This window comes from Eurytemora carolleeae, unplaced genomic scaffold (assembly GCF_000591075.1).
Source record: "Eurytemora carolleeae unplaced genomic scaffold, Eaff_2.0 scaffold171, whole genome shotgun sequence".
Taxonomy (NCBI): Eukaryota; Metazoa; Arthropoda; class Copepoda; order Calanoida; family Temoridae; genus Eurytemora; species Eurytemora carolleeae.
This window is the reverse complement of record NW_019396135.1, coordinates 43358-62814: the sequence shown is the minus strand read 5'-3', so window position 1 is coordinate 62814 and position 19457 is coordinate 43358. Positions and strand designations below refer to the sequence as shown.

The following is a 19457-nucleotide window of genomic DNA, read 5'->3' as shown; positions in this document are numbered from 1 at the left end:
TTGGATGGCTGGATGGTTGGATGGTTGGATGGTTGGATGGTTGGATGGTTGGATGGCTGGATGGTTGGATGGTTGGATGGCTGGATGGTTGGATGGATGGCAGAATGATTGAATGGCTGGATGGCTGGATGGCTGGATGGCTGGATGGCTGGATAGCTGGATGGTTTAATGGCTAGATGACTGGAAGACTGGAAGACTGGAAGACTGGATGGCTGGATGGCTGGATGGCTAGATGACTGGAAGACTGGAAGACTGGATGACTGGAAGACTGGATGGCTGGATGGCTGGATGAGGTATGGACAGTTCTCCAATACTAAACAGTATCGGAAATTGTATGTAAATGGTTTCTAATAGGTTTTATTGTCAACAGCAGAAACTTAGATTTTACAACAAATCTGGAACATTGAACATGCATCAGGAACCTGGAGCATAAAACCTGAATCTCGGATACTGATTCCTAGAACTTGAAACCTTAAACTTAGAACTTGAAACCTGTAACTTAAAACTTAGAACTTGAAACCTGTAACTTAAAACTTAAAACATAAAACTTTGAATATGAAATTAGAAACTATAGGAAACAGGAAGAAAACATGGAAACTAAAGGAACCCGGATGGAAACATTAAAAATGAAGGAACTCAGAAGGAAACCTGGAAACTAAAGAAACCCGGAAGGAAACCAGGAAACTAACTAAAGGAACTCGAAAGAAAACTTCAAGAACCCGGAAGGAAACCAGAAAATCCTGGTTTCCGGATGTCTAATAAATATTCACCAATAATAAGTTTAGTGGTATCATTATTTTTGACATGAAATTATATTTGCTGCAGGGGGTAATATTCAGATTTAAATTGTAGTGTGTCATACCTTGTTATGGTCTTGTACTGCATTCATAATATCATGCTAGTACCTTCTAATCTAAATATTCTATCCATCTATTTATTCATCTATTTATCTACTCATCGAGTAATCTATTTATCTATTCGTTTCTTTCTCTGTTCCCCTATTCATACGTTAGTCTATTGATCTACTTATCTATCTGTATAAATCTATTTGTCTACTTGTCTATCAATCTTTCTATCTGTCTTTTGATGAAGATTTCTAGCTGTCTATTGATCTGTCTATCTATCTGTTTATAGATCAACATGTCTAGCTGTCTATTTATCTATTTTTCTATCTGTCCATTGCTCTACGTCTATTTTTCTATTGATATGTTTATCTATCCGTAGGTTGATCTATTTGTCTATTTGTCTATTTTTCCGTACATTGATCTGTATTTTGATCTAGTTGTTTATCTGTCTATTGATCTTTGTGTTCATCTGTCTATTGATCTGAATATCTATCAGTTTATTGATCTATTTATATTCTCTATCTGTCTACTGATATATTTGTCTATCTGTAAATTAATCTGCCTATCTATCTGACAGCTGATCTATTTATCTATCAGTCTATTGATCTATTTATATTTTCTATCTGTAAATTGATCTTTTTATCCATCTGGCTTTTGATCTATTCGTCTATCTATCTATTGATCAATTTGTTAATCTGTTTATTGATCTATTTATCTATCTGTCTATTGATTTATTTGTCTATTTTTCTATTTATATATTTGTATACCTGTCTATTGATCTTTTTATCGGTTAGTCAATATATTTGTCTATATGTCTACCATGATCTATTTTTCTATCTGTCTTTTTATCTTTTTGTCTACCTGTCTAAATTGATCTATCAAAGCATATCAGTTTATCCAATCTAACCTATGATGAATCCTCTATCTTTGCATCAATTATCTCCTTATTTCTTCATTTCAAAACGTTTGCCAATTTTCTCCGAACTCGAAAATTGTGTTGCACCAAATCTATCTTTTTCCATCCGGGTATTTGTATTTGTATCCAGGTGATGAATATATTCGGGTATTTGTATTTGTATCCGCGTGATGAAAATATCCGGGTATTTGTATTTGTATCCGGGTAATGAATATATCCGGGTATTTGTATTTGTATCCGGGTAATGAATATATCCGGGTATTTGTATTTGGTAATGAATATATCCGGGTATTTGTATTTGTATCCGGGTAATGAATATATCCGGGTATTTGTATTTGTATCCGGGTGATGAATATATTCGGGTATTTGTATTTGTATCCGGGTAATGAATATATCCGGGTATTTGTATTTGTATCCGGGTAATGAATATATCCGGGTATTTAGAGCCGGTTCTGGTTGAATATAGAGTCTGAGATTTAGTCCTATATGTTATTGGACGCGTGTGTCCCTGTGTGGCATTAAGAGCCGGTTCTTTGTTAACTGATAGACCTGGATAGATACGTCTCAAGTAAATTGTTATGGAGTAGGTATTTGCTACAGTTAAACATGTATACTTCAATCACTAATCAATATCTATTAATTTCGACTTCAAGTACCTGGGCATATTCTTTCAATTTGATATATTTCTGCTATATTGATCTTAGTCTAGGAATTTTTTTCCCGTAAGAATCTTTTTCTGCTTTAACATCTCCTAATTCATTAAACATCATTTTTCTCTCTTCCTCTTCATTTTCCTTGTCCTAAAATCACCCCCTCCCTGTCCTAAAATCACCCTCCCTCCCCTGTCTTTCTTGTATGGTTGCATCTGATTGAAAATTAATTATATATTTAATAATGATTATGATAGATTCAGCGCTTCAGATAACCCAGTATATAATTCAATATTATCCATCATTCCAACCCTCCTTGTTTCTCATATCCCTCGTACATCCTCCCCTCAATCCCATCTTCCATCCCTCAATCCAAATATTCATATTTAGGCTTTAAAGTAGTAAAGTTATGTAGTATGTACGTGCTATTTCCGGAAGAACATCACAGAGTATATACTTGATCTACTTACAGATTAATCAGGAAAATTATACTTTTTAGAAGAATTTATACTCAGTGGTTGATAGTAGTGGAACACTTCTCTAATATTAAGTCGAAAATGCGATGAAGAAGTAGTTTAACTCCTCATACATAGTTCAACTACTTCTTGCAATCCATTAAATCTAACCACTGATCTGTTGTACCCCTGGAGCCCTCCGTGATTTGCAAAGTATGGAATGTTTATTTTTTATGTGTTGTGTTGAGTTTATATCCTGGTTTCGTGTTGTGTAATTGGACAGCTGCAATTTTCTTCTGTTTTTTACCAAGTATAAAATGTTGTGTGACCTTACCCTTGTTGCGTGTTTGTGTCTGCGGTTGTGTGTGTGTGTGAGGTATGCGGAATGGGTTTAAACACGGTTGTTGTTGCAAAAAGTCTAGTTTAATCGGAGATATCAATGCGGTGGCTTTATCATTCAACCATTGTATTCCTGTGGTGTATAGAAATAGAGTCCATCATGCAACAATGTAAACCCAACTAGCCGGATTAATCCTAATCCTCGAAAGCTTTTATTTTTAGGATTAAGAATGAAACACCAAGTATTGTGAATTAGATGCAAGGAAGATACACCAGAAACACCAGATTAAATAAAGATGAGTCAGCATACCATAAAACATTAAACAATCGTTAGTACATTGAGACCCATAAAATCTGAAGCCGATGGTTAGACTAAATTATCTACTGAAATGAAACACAGCAATTGTGCATTAGCCATTAAATAATTGAGTTTTTAACTACGTAAAACTATTTTCTTTATTACAACATTAAAAACACATTGTCGCTTTTTTCATAGTTTTAAATCCACTCTGTTGGCACATTTCAACACCATACACAGCACTAATAAAGCAAATTTTAGATAATAATATACTAGATAATTATCTACAAAGAAACCGCTTATATTTGGTTTAGAAGCATTAAAGGTATTCCATCTCTTACTGGTTGAACATGCATGTTATTGAAAAGAATCGTTAAACAGTAAAAATGCAGTTTATGGACAGATAAATAATAAAGCAAGAGACTTAGTTTTCATAATTCATGCATTGCTTCAAGTTCAAACTTTTTAAATGAGAAACCATTTGAACCAATAAAATCAGTTATCAACGAAATCAACAAATAAACCAATCTATCCACAAACACTCAAATCTATTAAGACATCAACCCAATCTTTCAAGAAATCAACCCAATCTTTCAAGAAATCAACTCAATCTTTCAAGAAACCAACCGAATCTTTCAAGAAATCGACCCAATCTTTCAAGAAATCAACCCAATCTTTCAAGAAACCAACCGAATCTTTCAATAAATCGACCCAATCTTTCAAGAAATCAATCCAATCTTTCAAGAAATCAACCCAATCTTTCAAGAAATCAAACAATCTTTTAAGAAATCATCTAATCTGTCAAGAACCCAACCAGTCTATCAAGAAACCAACCAATCAAATAATTCAACCAATCATATCAAGAAACCAACCAATCTATCAAGAAAACAACCAATCTATCATGAAGCAGCCAATCTATCAAGAAACCATCCAATCTACAAAAAACAACCAAAATATGAAGAAACTAACCAATTTTTCATGTAACGAACCAATATTTGAAGAAACCAACCAATATATCATAAAACCATCCAATCTATCAAGAATCCAACCAATAAATCAAGAAATGAACTAATCGTATAAAAAATACATTTATATTAAGAAATCAACAAATATATGAAGAAAAAGACAGTTTATTAAGAAACCAACCAATTAATCAAAAATAAGCTAATCAATTAAAAAAGAATATATATATATATATATATCAAGAAACCAACCAATCAATTCAGAAACTCACCAATAAAAACTATGAACTATCCAATCTATCAAAATACCGTCCAATCTATGAAGACCGATTAATATATCATGAAACCAAACATTCTATAAAAAAATCAATCTATCAAGAAACAAACCAATCAATCAAGAAACCAACCAATCTAAAAATTAAAAACCAATCAATCTTTTAAGAAATCCAGAAACCATAAAACGTGTCCGGAAACAAACCAAAACTGCAAGTCTATATCTTAATTATTTATAATGTATAAAATAATATAATATAAATAATAAAATACTATGTATGTATGAGGGGGAAGTAAGCGTATACAATGAACAATATAAGAATAAGAAGTATCCGAATGTCAACTGATATCTTCTGGGTTATGTCTATTGTTAGCTGACATTACGACTGTAATAATACATATTCTGGCTCTATATAGGATGCATTAATATTACGCTGCTACATATCTTCTATCTATCTTTCTAACTATCTTCTTATAATATCTACCTGTATATCTAACTAGCTATAATCGTTCTTTCTATCAATCTATTTGTCTGTCTGTCAGTGATATTCGTCTGAGGTTTTTTTTTCAAAAACTTCAAAAGCTTTAAAATGTGAAGAAAAAAGGTTAGGGTTGAAACGCAATTTCCTAACATGAGAAATGTTAGGAAATATATAGGGGAAATCATTTAAAAAAAAAATCCAAACCCCTAAATCAATAGCAACGAATTTTGAACTAAGAACTTTTGATATGAAATAAAAATAATCGCTTTCAACCTTTATTTTAACTCCTCCTTCTTTTTTTCTTTATTCAATAACTATAATTTGGAGAAAATTAGACTGTTTTAAATTTAAGAGGCTTAAACAACATTTTTTGGGTGACCCTGTATACATGAATTGTACAATACATACAAGGCTTAAACCTATTTAGATTCAGATTCAGATTATACGACTCTATGTATATACTCTATATAGACTTTAGATACAGACATATATTTTAACTTATACAGCTATACATCTTGAAATTCGTCGCGCTTCACGGCCCTTATCTTGGGACCATGAGGTCAACTCCTGATATTTAAAATTTATTGTTATTTCCAAAAAGGGCAGTAAAAAATGCATAATGTTTATATAGAAGAGCTAGAGAACAAGGTCAGTTCTAAATAATAAGATTCTTAACAATAACTTCCGCACCCCAGCTCTCTTTTTATATCCCCCCATCCATCTTCTTTTTATATCCCCCCCCTGACTCCTTTTTATAGCCTCTCCTCCTCCAACTCCTTTTTTGAAGCCCCTCTCAGGCTCCTTTTAAAGCCCCTCTCAGGCTCTTTTAAAAGCCCCTCTCATGGCTCCTTTTAAAGCTCCACTCAGGCTCCTTTTTAAAGCCCTCTATCCACCTTCTTTTATAGCCCTCCTCCAACTCTTTTTTATAGCCCTGCCCCCCCTCCCTCCTATCTCCACATCTAATTAAATCTAAGTCGGGTATTAGGAAAGACTTAAGCACAACCTTCTATTTAGAATTGGTTTTCAATATATTTTCAGAGACTTTTCTTTTAGCAATTAAAGATATATTTATCTTCTTCTAAACCACACGAGGATCTGTGTCATTTTAAATAATATTCTTTTTTTTAATTCTTACATTAAAAGCAATTTTTTACATAGTTCGATATTGTCACAATTTTAGCTAATCCGTTTCTTCTAAAGTTTAGATAAAAAGCTTAACCATATGTCAGTTTGCTGATTCAACGTCAAAACGGCTGAACCTATTCCTTTTGTGTTTTAAATCTCAGGATCAAGCTTCGATCTTTATCCTACGCATGATCTATAAAGTTATATTATTCCTCTTCGATATCCAGTGCTGGACAATGATCATAACTCATACTTTTGCAGGGTTAACTTTAAATGAGCTGGATCAAGCACTGATCCTCACATTTCAAATTTGATATCGAGATCTACGGTCAAAGTATGTCAAGTCAGGATTAAAGAAATCAAATAAGACAGTGAAACTCTGCGAAACTGTTAACATATATGACCAAAGAAATTTATAAAGTTAAAGGAACTGTCGTGACCCTCCATTTAAAGAAGATATGTTAATTTTTCTAGCTTAAAAAGTGTTTAATTATCACAAATTCCCTCATTGTTTCTGTATCGAGAAATCCGCTTCTACAGATAAGCCAAAATTACCAATTTTTAAAAAGAAATCCTAAATTTTGTATTAATTTTTGATCAAACGAAGATTTTAATGTTACCGGTGTATGAATCGGCTACACCACTCACTTGAAATTACGCCTACAGTCCCTTTAAACACAAATGATTTTCTTAAAGGGACTGTAAAGGAAAAATTAAAGGGGGTATAGGATGAAACCTGAGAATCTCAGGCGTTAAACGATACATATAATACATCTATCTGATGTTCCTCGAGAAATTGTTATAAAACTGTGTCAAACTTATAAACAAATTCATATATATACAATTTTGTATAACAGTTGTAGTATTAAACAACAAATCCGTAACCAATCTGAAAACGACGATATCCCACAGATTGATAATTGATAATATAATCACATATAGTCCACATAGTCCGTATTACGTTACCAGAACTTCAGCCAATGACAGTGCAGTATCGTTGTCACATGATACAGACGAAAATCACGTGACCAGTATATTTGACACAGTTTTATGTCAATTTCTAGAGACAGGAACATCAGATAGATGTCTTATAGGTATAGTTCAACTCCCGAGATTCTCAAGTTTTATCCTATACCCCCTTTCATATTTCCTTTACAGTCCCTTTTAAGAAGCAAAGTTTTTTTGTCAACGATTGCTACCTAAATTTTACATTTTCAATTCTTTTATGAAAATTGTGTCACTAAGATGTTTTTCCATTTTTTCACTTCAAACTTGTTTAAATGGTTTATATTTATAATTTGGGACACAAGGTAATAAAGTTATAATTTGGGACACAAGGTAATAAAGTTATAATTTGGGACACAAGGTAATAAAGTTATCCTAAAGTTTGATTTAAGTTTGGCTTGGTGTCTGCATCAGAGCATAGATGAATATACAAGAGCTATTGCTATATCTAGGTCCGCCAAAATAAACTTACCTAAAAGAAAAGATAATAAATTAATAATATTGAAATAAACTAAATTATTAAAAAAATACGTTTATTTTAACTGTTCATGTACTAACATTATTTATACTAGATATATCAATCCAACTTAAGATCAAATTGAGGAAAAAACAAAGAGGAAAAAGATTGAATGCACTTTTTACAGAGTAGTAATAAGGAATGAAGGAATTTCTAAGTCATTATACTTGATTAAGAGAATGTTATTTATACCTCTGTAAACTGTACTTTTGATGATGTGTTACAAATTGCAATAAATTGTGTCGACCTTTATTAAAAATGGAAAATAGGGTGCTTTGTATCCTTAGTTGATACAATTTTATTTTAGTTTAAACTAAAACATAATGAAATACCATTCTTCTAGTTAAGGTTTCATTTCCATTTAGATTTTTTTTATTAACGAAAAAAATCTTTTAAAAATTAATTTGATCACTGACTGTGTAGAAATCTGTTATTTAAAATAAAAAGTTATGCTATGATAACTATGATTTAATGTGAATAGGCTGAAATGGGCCTGCAAGAAAAGGTCTGATACTTTGGCCACGACACTGAAACCAACTTGAATTGTAATTGTATAGCAATGTATTGTATACTACACGCAACTGATTGAATTAAATGAACTGTAAAGTTGAGAATATGATTTATTTAACGAATTTATGAATAAATTAAGGTTTGGACAGATTAACGGATTTTGATCCGAATTAAATATTTCGGACGGTTTTCAAACCCAAGTTTATTTCTACATATTTGTGACAGATAAACAGGGGGGCATAGCTTCTACAATTTATTCAAAGAAAAACTGAAAATTTTAAAGAATAATATTGAAAAAAGGTTGCCCCCTGTGAGAAAGGGTGTGGTATTACAAATATATTCCCATGCCCCCTGACCTTAAACTATATAATAAAAATAATAACGGGCGCTAGAGACAGTGTAGCAAGACCAAAAAACTGCTTCCGTTTTCCTGCAACTCTTAAAGACGGAGTAAAAACTATATGAAAACATTTTCCAGACTTCAAAGTTATATTTATCATCTACCACCACCATTATTTAGATCGTGTCTGGATTGTATAAAATGATTGTAACCAATCATGCTATGTTAGAAATATTACAATGTATTTGTTACAATTTTTATGGCTGATCCTTTTTGTAATATGTGCTTTTTTAGTTTGTGTTATTAGTAGTTTTTTCTTTTGTGCTGTAGGGAAAACTAGAATGCGCACACTATGCATACTGCACACACGCAGCACAGTGTTTGCAGTGTGTGTAGTGTGTGCAGTGTGTGCAGTGTTTGCAGTGTGTGCAGTGTGTGCAGTTTGTGTAGTGTGTGTAGTGTGTACAGTGTGTACAGTGTGTACAGTGTGTGTAGTGTGTGTAGTATGTGTAGTGTGTGCAGTATGTGTAGTGTGTGCATATGTGTAGTGTGTACAGTCTGTGTAGTGTGTGCAGTGTGTGCAGTGTGTGCAGTTTGTGCAGTGTGTGCAGTGTGTGCAGTGTGTGTAGTGTGTGTAGTGTGTCCAATATGTGTAGTCTCAATTTGAATTTACCGGGAGAAGAGAGATATGATTGTAAACGTTGAAAGAAGAATTTAAGCGTAGAATCTTCATGATTTTCTAATCACGTCCAATCACCATTATTCCAGCCTTGCCAAATATACATTTTATACCCTGCCAAACCTTAGTAAAAGATGTGCAATTTCAGTGCTCGTGTAACAAAACAAATGTTAGCAAAAAATGTACTGTTTTAATGTTTAATCAAACAAATCTTATGATAGATAGTTTTTGTATATCTTGTTGGTTGGTTTGCAATTTCAGTGTTCGTAACGAACAAATATTAATGAAAAGTGTGCAATTTTATGTTAAGAGCCATCATTTTCCATTCCTTTATAAAAAGCGGTGTTTTTTAGGTAAGCAACAGTTTTTATTTATTCTTGCTAATTTCAAAACTTGGTAATGTATGTAATTGATTTAATTTTTCTGAGAGATAAATGATACATTCCAAACAATCATTTAAAATACTATTGTTGAAGTATGTGCAAAGAGGAATGTCTGAACCGTTTTAAAATAATTTCTTTAAATGTTTCCCCAGACTTATGCAAGAATGACAAAGGTACATGATCCAAATCAAATTTCCCCAATTTCCCCCATCCATTATATGATTCCCCCTCCCATTTATTTCAAGTTCAAGAAGACCCACCCAAAGTAATTTTCTAAGAAGGTTCTGGAATTAGGAATTCTACGGGAGGGGGATACTAAATCTCATATGCATAAATTCGATAAAGAAACTAATTTATTCTTGTTGGGTTTGTATTACTTTGTTAAAGACTATAGCTTGAGAACCCAGTTTTGCCTGAAACTAGTAAAGTCATTCCACTTGACTTAGAACTTCCAAACCGAGCAAAGAACACTCCCGTGGTTCTACCGAGTTCCCCAACTAGTATTTGAAGGATTCTTAAGTTATGATCGGACAAACGAACGAACAAATAGACAAACAGAGATTAATCTATATTTATAAAGTTGTAAGCTCTATTTGTTTCTTTGTCCTATCCTAACTCTGGAACCCCTGGACCTGCCTCAATTTTTTATTTTGTTACTCTGGAGACCCACGGAAATGTTCCAAGCTAGGTTTTTATGAGTCTAAGTTGAGTGGGTCCACTTTTAACGGAAAAAATAGCAAAAATCGTAATTTACAACAAAGGGCGGGTAAACGGTTATGAATAACTCTTGGGCCACGCTGGGTTCCCAAGCTAGTACTTTAAAGATGTAGAAGAACATGTTCTTTGTTTCCATTTCCATTTATCCGATATAATTAACTAAAAAGGAAATAACACACATATATATTTAAGATAATCTAATTATTATAAAGGTAACAAGACACCTAATTACATAAAAAAACAAGGTTAAAAGACAAAATATTGCCTGCCAAATTATAAGACAGGATCAAGGGAGATTTGTTTTTATGCAAAGGAACTAAGTTTTTGTCACAAACTCAAATTATCTAATCCCTATATCTTTACAATCTGATGATGTAAACCTTTGATATTTCAAACTTTGATTATTTGGTGTAACAGAATTCATAGTTTGAAATATCAAAGGTCTACGGCATTAGGTAGCAAAGATATAGAGATTAGAAAAGTAGAGTTTGTCACAAAAAATCAGTTCCTTTATAAATAAAGTAAACTATGAAAGCTAGGTTTTTAGGTATATAATACAATCCTGGGTAGGATAGGAAGTACGGACATTGGTTACGTATTGTTGTTTACAAACATTAAAACCAGTTTCTGGGCAGTCCTAATACGTTACAGTTAAATATAAACAAACCCTAGTTATCTTGCCATAGGTCTACACAGTACATGCACAATGATTCCAACACCTTTACAGTATGAAGAGAGTATCCACTGTCAGTCTTTTATTGTTTAAATCTTAATGTTGACAGTTTAAATATTAACCAAAACTGGAAACTTTTATAACAGTTTACATATGTACGGGCCTAGAATACAAGTGAGTTTAAATATTAACCAAAACTGGAAACTTTTATAACAGTTTACATATGTACGGGCCTAGAATACAAGTGAGTTTAAATATTAACCAAAACTGGAAACTTGTATAACAGTTTATATATGAATGCAACTGGGGTTGGTTAATCCGTTCTTTCAGGGGTTTTAACAATTAGGATTAAAAACTGTAATAGTAAATAGTTATTTTTAAACATAAACTACCAATCTTCTAAACCCAGTTTGCAATGTTGGTCTCGAGTTAGATATGATATCTAAAGAATAAGTCTCTGACAGTAAATTATATAATGAGCTGTTTACCCGGCTATCCCTCTGTAAACATAGGACTATATCATAAGTAAATCATTCCTTAATATCAACCCAATTCTATTTAAAATTGTTTAAACCCGAAAACAATGGAATAGGAAGACGACATTATACCAATTACATTACCAACGACATTATTAAATTACTAATTAAGTGAAATGGGCCTATTTACACTGAACAATTGCTGTTTCTCATGCTCATTGAACTTTTTAAGGATATAACTTGATTCTAAAAGTCGTCTTATTATTTCAGAGTTTTCTGGTTATCACTGTACCAATATGCAAATTTAATTTTCAACACCTCTAAAACAGGAAGTTCATTCGGTAAAGTGTTCCCAGGAACAAGATATAATGCAAAGAATGCAAACATAGTTGAACTGTGTAGACTAAGTTGAACCACTTCTCTTCAGCTTAAACCAGCGCACAAGTGAACTTTAAAGATTTAAACTTTAGTTTAGTGTGACACCCAATTGTAAAACGTCACGCTAAGAACAATACTTTTAAACAGTGTTTACTGTTGTACACTGTTGTATACCGTTGCATACTGTTGTACACTGTTGCATACTGTTGTATACCGTTGTATATTCTGTTAAACTATTGTATACTCTTCTCTTTGTGTTTAGGTTGTCTTCAGCTTGTCTTTAAACATTACTTGGAATCATTACACGACAAGTTTGTTAATCCTGGAGCATGTTTATCTTTCATGCACCCCTTCACTGCCTAGCTAACTATCTTGTATGCACCCTTTCACTGTCTAGATAACTATCTTTCATGCACCCCTTCACTGTCTAGCTAACTATCTTTCATGCACCCCTTCACTGTCTACCTAACTATCATTCATGCACCGTTTCACAGTTTATCTAAATATCTTTTCTGCACCCCTTTATTGTCTATCTAACTATCTATAATGCGCTTCTTAACTCTTTTTTGTATACATCTTTACAACGTTTTTAACTATTCATGCCCCTTTTTTACTGTTTATCTAACTATCTTTCATGGCTCTCGTTAACTAACTATCTTTAATGGCCCTCTTTATCTAACTATCTTTCATAGCCCTAGTTATCTAACTATAATTCATAGCCCTCGTTATATAACTATCTTTCATAGCCCTCGTTGTTTAACTATCCTTCATAGTTCTCGTTATCTAACTACCTTTCATAGCCCTCGTTATCTAACTTTCTTTCATATCCATCGTTGTATAACTATCTTTCATAGCCCTTGTTGTCTAACTACCTTTCATAGTTCTCGTTATCTAACTATCTTTCATAGCCCTAGTTATTTAACTTTATTTAACTATCTTTATTCTGTCCGGAAATTCAGGATTCATTTTTAAAACCTCGGCTCTAGTTATATTTTCATCCTGTTGTTGACCCGTGTGTTTGTGGTGTGTGATATGAATATATAATAATATTTCCAATAGTATGATTAAGTTCCAATTCAATAGATTTGATGGGTGATTTATTTGAACAACTTTGAAAATGGTTTGAAAGGGTGATATGGTTGGGGGGGGGGGGGGTTTAAAACTACAATGACCTTTATAAACGTGCATTATTTGACTTAAAAAAGTACTCTTTGAAACCTTTTTCCATTTTAACCTAAACCCGTAAATTTGATTAAGATTGCCCTAAAAAAGTCAGACGAGCGATGACTCCGTAGGAACGAGTTTTTGTCCCAAGGCATGTTCAGAATTAATATTGTTCTTAAACTTTGTTCAGCTGTTTTCAAGATAATGATCCTCCGTCGCACGTTACAAATAAACAACCCTAAACCTATAAAAAGATAAAAATATATTTCACACCTGCTCTCACCTCCACATTTCATATCAGTGAAAAACAACAGATTTTTTGCATAGTATATTTTTATCTAATTCAATTATTTTTAATGCCTTTGTTTGAACAAAAAAGATACATATAGTTAGAAAAATGTCTTAATCATCAATCCCTTTTAATAATCGACAGCTGGAGCAACTAAATCTGGTTTTTGGTATTAGAAACTTAATCAATTATTAGATATAATCTGTTTGAAATTATACCAACCCCTATTTAATATGTTTGGTCTGTATTGTATATGTTGCTTTTTGCAACCAGCATGGAACTTTTTAATTATATATCTTTCTCTTTTAATTGACAAGGCCAACAATCGTATTTCAAATAGTTTTTAAACCCCCCAAGTTCAATGTTAGTTTTGCTAATAAAAGAAAAAGTACATCAATTTCTAGCAAATTACTCTTGAAACATTTTTGTGGATTTTAAACATTTTTAAGGTTACTTAAAGGACCAATCGATTTATCCTTATAGGTTCTATAGATACAACTGGGTTATTTCATTTTATTTGCTTTGACAATTTTGAGCTAGACTTAAAAAGTCTGATTGTCCAGATGGTCCAGATTATCCAGATTGTCCAGATTGTCCGGATTGTCCAGATTGTTCAGATTGTCCAGATTGTCCGGATTTTGCAGATTGTCCGGATAGTCCAGATTCTTCAGATTGTCCAAATTGTCCAGATTGTCCGGATTGTCCAGATTGTCTGGATTATCCGGATTGTCCAGATTGTCCAGATTGTCCGGATTGTCCAGATTGTTCAGATTGTCTAGATTGTCCAGATTGTCCAGATTGTCCAGATTGTCCGGATTGTCCAGATTGTCCAGATTGTCCGGATTGTCCAGATTGTTCAGATTGTTCAGATTGTCCAGATTGTCCAGATTGTCCGGATTGTCCAGATTGTCCGGATTGTCCAGATTGTCCAGATTGTCCGGATTGTCCAGATTGTCCAGATGGTCCGGATTGTCCAGATTGTTCAGATTGTCTAGATTGTCCAGATTGTCCAGATTGTCCAGATTTTCCGGATTGTCCAGATTGTCCAGATTGTCCGGATTGTCCAGATTGTCCAGATTGTCCAGATTGTCCGGATTGTCCAGATTGTCCGGATTGTCCGGGTTGTCCGGATTGTTCGGATTGTCCGGATTGTCCAGATTGTCCAGAATGTCTGCATGCAAGAAATTAGATTAAAGAGTCTCAGTAGGTGTGGGAAAAAATATCAACACAAATTCTGTCTGTCCACATAATGCATGAAGACACAATCAACTAACTATTTTGATAAATTAAACGCATATTTCACTGAGCAAAACAAGTTAAACATTTCACGTCTTATTTACAAAAAATTGTCGCCTTACGATTTGTCAAAGTTAAAGCGCTACCGGTCCTCATGTTATAATTTTACTTGTTGATGAACCCAAAAATAAACTGCCCTGGTTGTGTATATATTTTAAAAGAACAGGTGGTGGTCGAACTGCAGACTATAAGATTGATTGATTGATATAAGTCAAGGTGCCCAAGAAGATAAAGAGTATACGTACTGCAGCTGTTCTATACAATAGGTAATTAAACAGGTTCTCTTAGGATATATCCATGCAAATATTTAGATTTGATTTAGATTTGATTTGTATAATATGTCAGAAAAATATATATAAATACCGACGCACTTTCATTGCAACATGGAATTCTAAAGTTTTAATTAAGTTTTCTTCAATATCTCGTAAATGATGATGACAAATGTACGGAAAAGAAAAAGATTACGATACTGGCTGCAGTTGACAATCTATCTATAACAAGGTTTCCTCAAAAGGATGAAATTTCATAGACTACTGTAAGGAATTTAGACTGTCTGTTTTATTAATCACTACAATTAAGAACTTGTTACTTTCTGTTACAAATCATTTAATAAGCCATTAAAGACAATATTCAATACAGTAAACTCAATTTAACCTTGGGATTGCCATGTCTTAATAGTATTAGGTCGTCTTTACAGTCTTATTCTTTGAGGGTAACCATGTATATAAAATTGGCTTGTCTGTTTGTTTGAGTTCAACAAACGTCAAAACAGTTAAACCTGCAGTTGTGTCCAATTTTTGAGAAAACTTACATTTGTAAACGACCAAGCTTGACAAATTTTGCATGTAAAAAATGTAAATTTTTTTTACATGAGTACAAGAAAAAAAAATGGCTATTTGAAAACAGTTAAAAGCTAAAATTGTTTAGGAAAGGGGCGCGAAACTTCCTTAAAAGCTATTGTATGTACAATAACTAAAAGGATGAATAGATTATTGAATGAAAGGATGAATAGGTGAATAGATTATTGAATGAGAGGATGGATAGATGAATATAGAGACAATGAGAGTAGGCGGCCCAGCATCTTCTAATGAAATGCGCAAACTTGCGTCAACTAATGAAATGCGTAACTTCCAATTAACCTTGGTTTCCCAAGTTTCCCTAGTAGGATATCAGTATTCTCTACAGTCAATATATATATATATATATACAAATATATATACCATCTTCATCATCTTCAATATATACCATCTTCATCATCTTCTTTAATACATACCATCTTCATCATCTTTAATATATACCATCTTCATCCTCTTCTTTAATATATACCATCTTCATCATATCATTATCAGAGAATCCTGTGACCAGAATTAATGAACAGCTAGAAAAAGTTGAACTACGTAGACGTAGTTTAAGCACTTCCCTTCCGCGCCGGTTGAAGTGGAAGAGAAGTGGTTAAACGAATTCTATGTCGGTCAACTCCTTAACTCGCTATTTATTGAATCTGGTACCTGGATTACTTTTTTTAGTTATCTAACCTACGTTTAGCTCTTGAATTGGAAACTAAAGAGTTAAATATCAGATATCACAGAGGAATTCCCTTTGGAACATAACCCCCTACGCTTTAGTGAAAGGTATAAATTTGTTCGTTTTTCTAGAACTTTGAAGGTTTCTAGACTTTCAGAAGGCACCACACGTCCATACAAATATGTCAAGGTTCCATAATTTCGAAACTGCAATTTGTAAAATTTTAATGAATTATGGCAAAAATGTATCTTCAAAGAAAATATTAGGAAAACAGAACTCAAAAAAGGTTGTTGATAAAACGATAGGTTTGGTTCGTTTTTTTTTTTGCATTATCTCAGGGTCAAAATTTGGAATCATTCCCCTATCTGTTATCCCTCGATCCCACCTATCCTTCCTCCGTATCTCTCCCCTTATCCCTCACACCTATCCTTCCCCTTATCTCTGACCCTATCCCTCCCCTATCCTTCCGCTATCCCTCCCACCTTTATAAAAGTTTTCTAAGCTCTTCATCATCTAATACTTTCATACTTTATCCTCTCCCGTGGATTCTACATAAACTATACAGATTTAAAGGGACAGTTCACAACTTTAACATGCAAAATAAAGGTAGCATTTTCCTTAACACGTTGATTAAAGGAACTTTTATACACACAGATTAAAGTTGTGTTTACCTTAACACGCAGATTACAGGATTTTTTAATACTTCATTGCGCGGATTAAAGAGATTCTTCTTTTTCAACACGCAGAATAAAGACATCTTTCTATCATATTAAAAAGATTATTTTTTTTCAACACGAAAATTTAATGAAATTTTCTACTTTAACACGCAAATTAAGGGGATTTATAAACTTTAAACCCCAGATTAAAGACATTTTTCTAATTTGACATGCAAATTAAAGAGATTTTTCTACCTTAACACGCAAATTAAAGAGATTTTTCTACTTTAACATGCAGATTAAAGAGATTTAAAAAGTAAATATTTTTTGGGATACGTACAACTAGACCATCATTTTTAAAATGAAGATTAAAAGGGACTATTTTCCTATTTTACAGTGATAATAAACCAGTTCTGTATTCTATATATTTGTATGCAGAATATCTTATTTAATTATCACTAGAACTGTCCTAGGGAACAATAACAATAATATAATGTACTGCACTGTGTAGAGAGATATAACTAGGTTTATATACTTTAAAGATTACACTGAGAAGATGGCGCAGTAGTAAAGATGAACTAAGCACTGCTTCAGATAAGGAGGAGGAGAAAGGGGGGGGGATTTAAGAAGTGAAACATTGGGTTTGGGATTTGTCATAGAATACACAAACCAAATTTTCATTACAATGCCATTTTAAAAATAACTTTCTTTCCTGAAAACTTTTAATTGAAGATAATTTTTGTCTTATTTTGGCATTTTAAAAATCTTAAAGTATGTAGTACGCCCCCCCCCTCTCTGCCTACTCTAATTAGTTTAAATTAATTAAGAGCACTTTTAAGTTTTGTTTGATGCTTTTCTAACTACAGGCAAACAATAGAACACTCTTTACAAAAATAAAATCCATTCTTTTAACAACAAAGACAAAATGTGTAGAAATTAATTAAAAATAGGGTTTTTCTGTCCCTTTCACCGAATCTACACAGGTTTATATTGTGCGAAGAGGCCTTGCCAAATCCTTTAAATAATTTTCCTAAAAAAATATATAAATAAAAAAATTTTGATCACTTACTTTAAAATGGACATTGAAAGATTTTTTTTTTTGCTTTTCAAGTTTCACCTTTTTTTCTAAAAAAAATCTCCTTTGTCCCTGAATGAATGCATGCTTGTGCATTATGTATATATCTACAATATCCCCTATTTGTAGTCAACCTTCTCTACAGATAATTTACTGTTCATGTATAATCTTTAGAACACGATTCTTTAATTCTTCAGATTAGATACATCAAACACAGAGCTTTATCCTATCCTTCATAGAACACATAGCATTGTGTTTAATACATCTAACACAGAGCTCAAATATATCCTTCATAGAACAAATAAACTGTGTTTAATACATAAAACACAGAGCTCAAATATATCCTTCATAGAACACATATACCTGTGTTTAATACATCAAACACAGAGCTCAAATCTATCCTTCATTGAACACATATACCTGTATTTAATACATCAAACACAGCTTTAATATATCCTTCATAGAACACATATACCTGTGTTTAATACATTAAACAAAAAATTTTAATCTATCCTTCATAGAACACAATACATAAATTTAACACATCAAACACAGAGCTTTAATTTATTTTCATAGAACACATAGTATTGTGTTTAATACATCAAACACAAAGCTTTCATATGTCTCTAATAGAACACATAAAATTGTGTTTAATACATCAAACACAGAGCTTTAATATGTCCCTCATAGAACACATATCATTATGTTTAATATACCAAATACAGAGCTTTATTTTATCCTGCATTGAACACATAGGAGTGTGTTTAATACATCCCACACATAACTTTATTTTATCCTGCATTAAACACATAGGGGTGTGTTTAATACATCACACATAGAACTTTATTTTAACCTTGTATTGGACACATATCATTGTGTTTAATACTTCAAATACAGAGCTTTATTTTATCCTGCATTGGACACATAGGAGTGTGTTTAATACATCACACACAGAACTTTAATTTATCCTGCATTGAACTCATATCATTGTGTTTAATACATCAAATACAGAGCTTTATTTTATCCTGCATTAAACACATAACACTGTGTTTAATACATCAAACACAGAGCTTTATTTTATCCTGCATTGAACACATATCACTGTGTTTAATACATCAAACACAGAGCTTTTTTATTCTTCATTGAACACATATCATTGTGTTTAATACATCAAACACAGAACTTTATTTTGTCCTGTATTGAACACATAGAAGTGTGTTCAATACATCACACACAGAACTATAATGGCCTTCTTCGTGAATAACGATATAACGAATTTACTGCCTTAACTTAACTATAAAGTGCTTTTTTAACATTTTCAATCTTAAACATTAAAAGTGAAATGGAATTATTTCTGTTTTTCAAGAATTCTCTTCAATTCTTATTTTCCATATACTAAACTAAACTTATATATACATTTTCAGAGTATT

The 19457-nt window shown here is 32.5% G+C and overlaps 2 protein-coding genes across 2 annotated transcripts in view; one reads left to right on the top strand and one right to left on the bottom strand.

Moving 5' to 3' along the window:
• The window catches only part of LOC111695979 (DBF4-type zinc finger-containing protein 2 homolog), a 28342-nt gene extending 13677 nt beyond the window's left edge, over positions 1-14665 (top strand). The window contains exon 2 of the mRNA XM_023465478.1: positions 14040-14665. Coding sequence (XP_023321246.1) covers positions 14040-14665 — 626 coding nt within the window. The remainder of the gene's footprint in view (positions 1-14039) is intronic.
• The window catches only part of LOC111695981 (chaoptin), a 114197-nt gene that overhangs the window by 79751 nt on the left and 14989 nt on the right, over positions 1-19457 (bottom strand). The gene's annotated exons all lie outside the window — the stretch shown is intronic.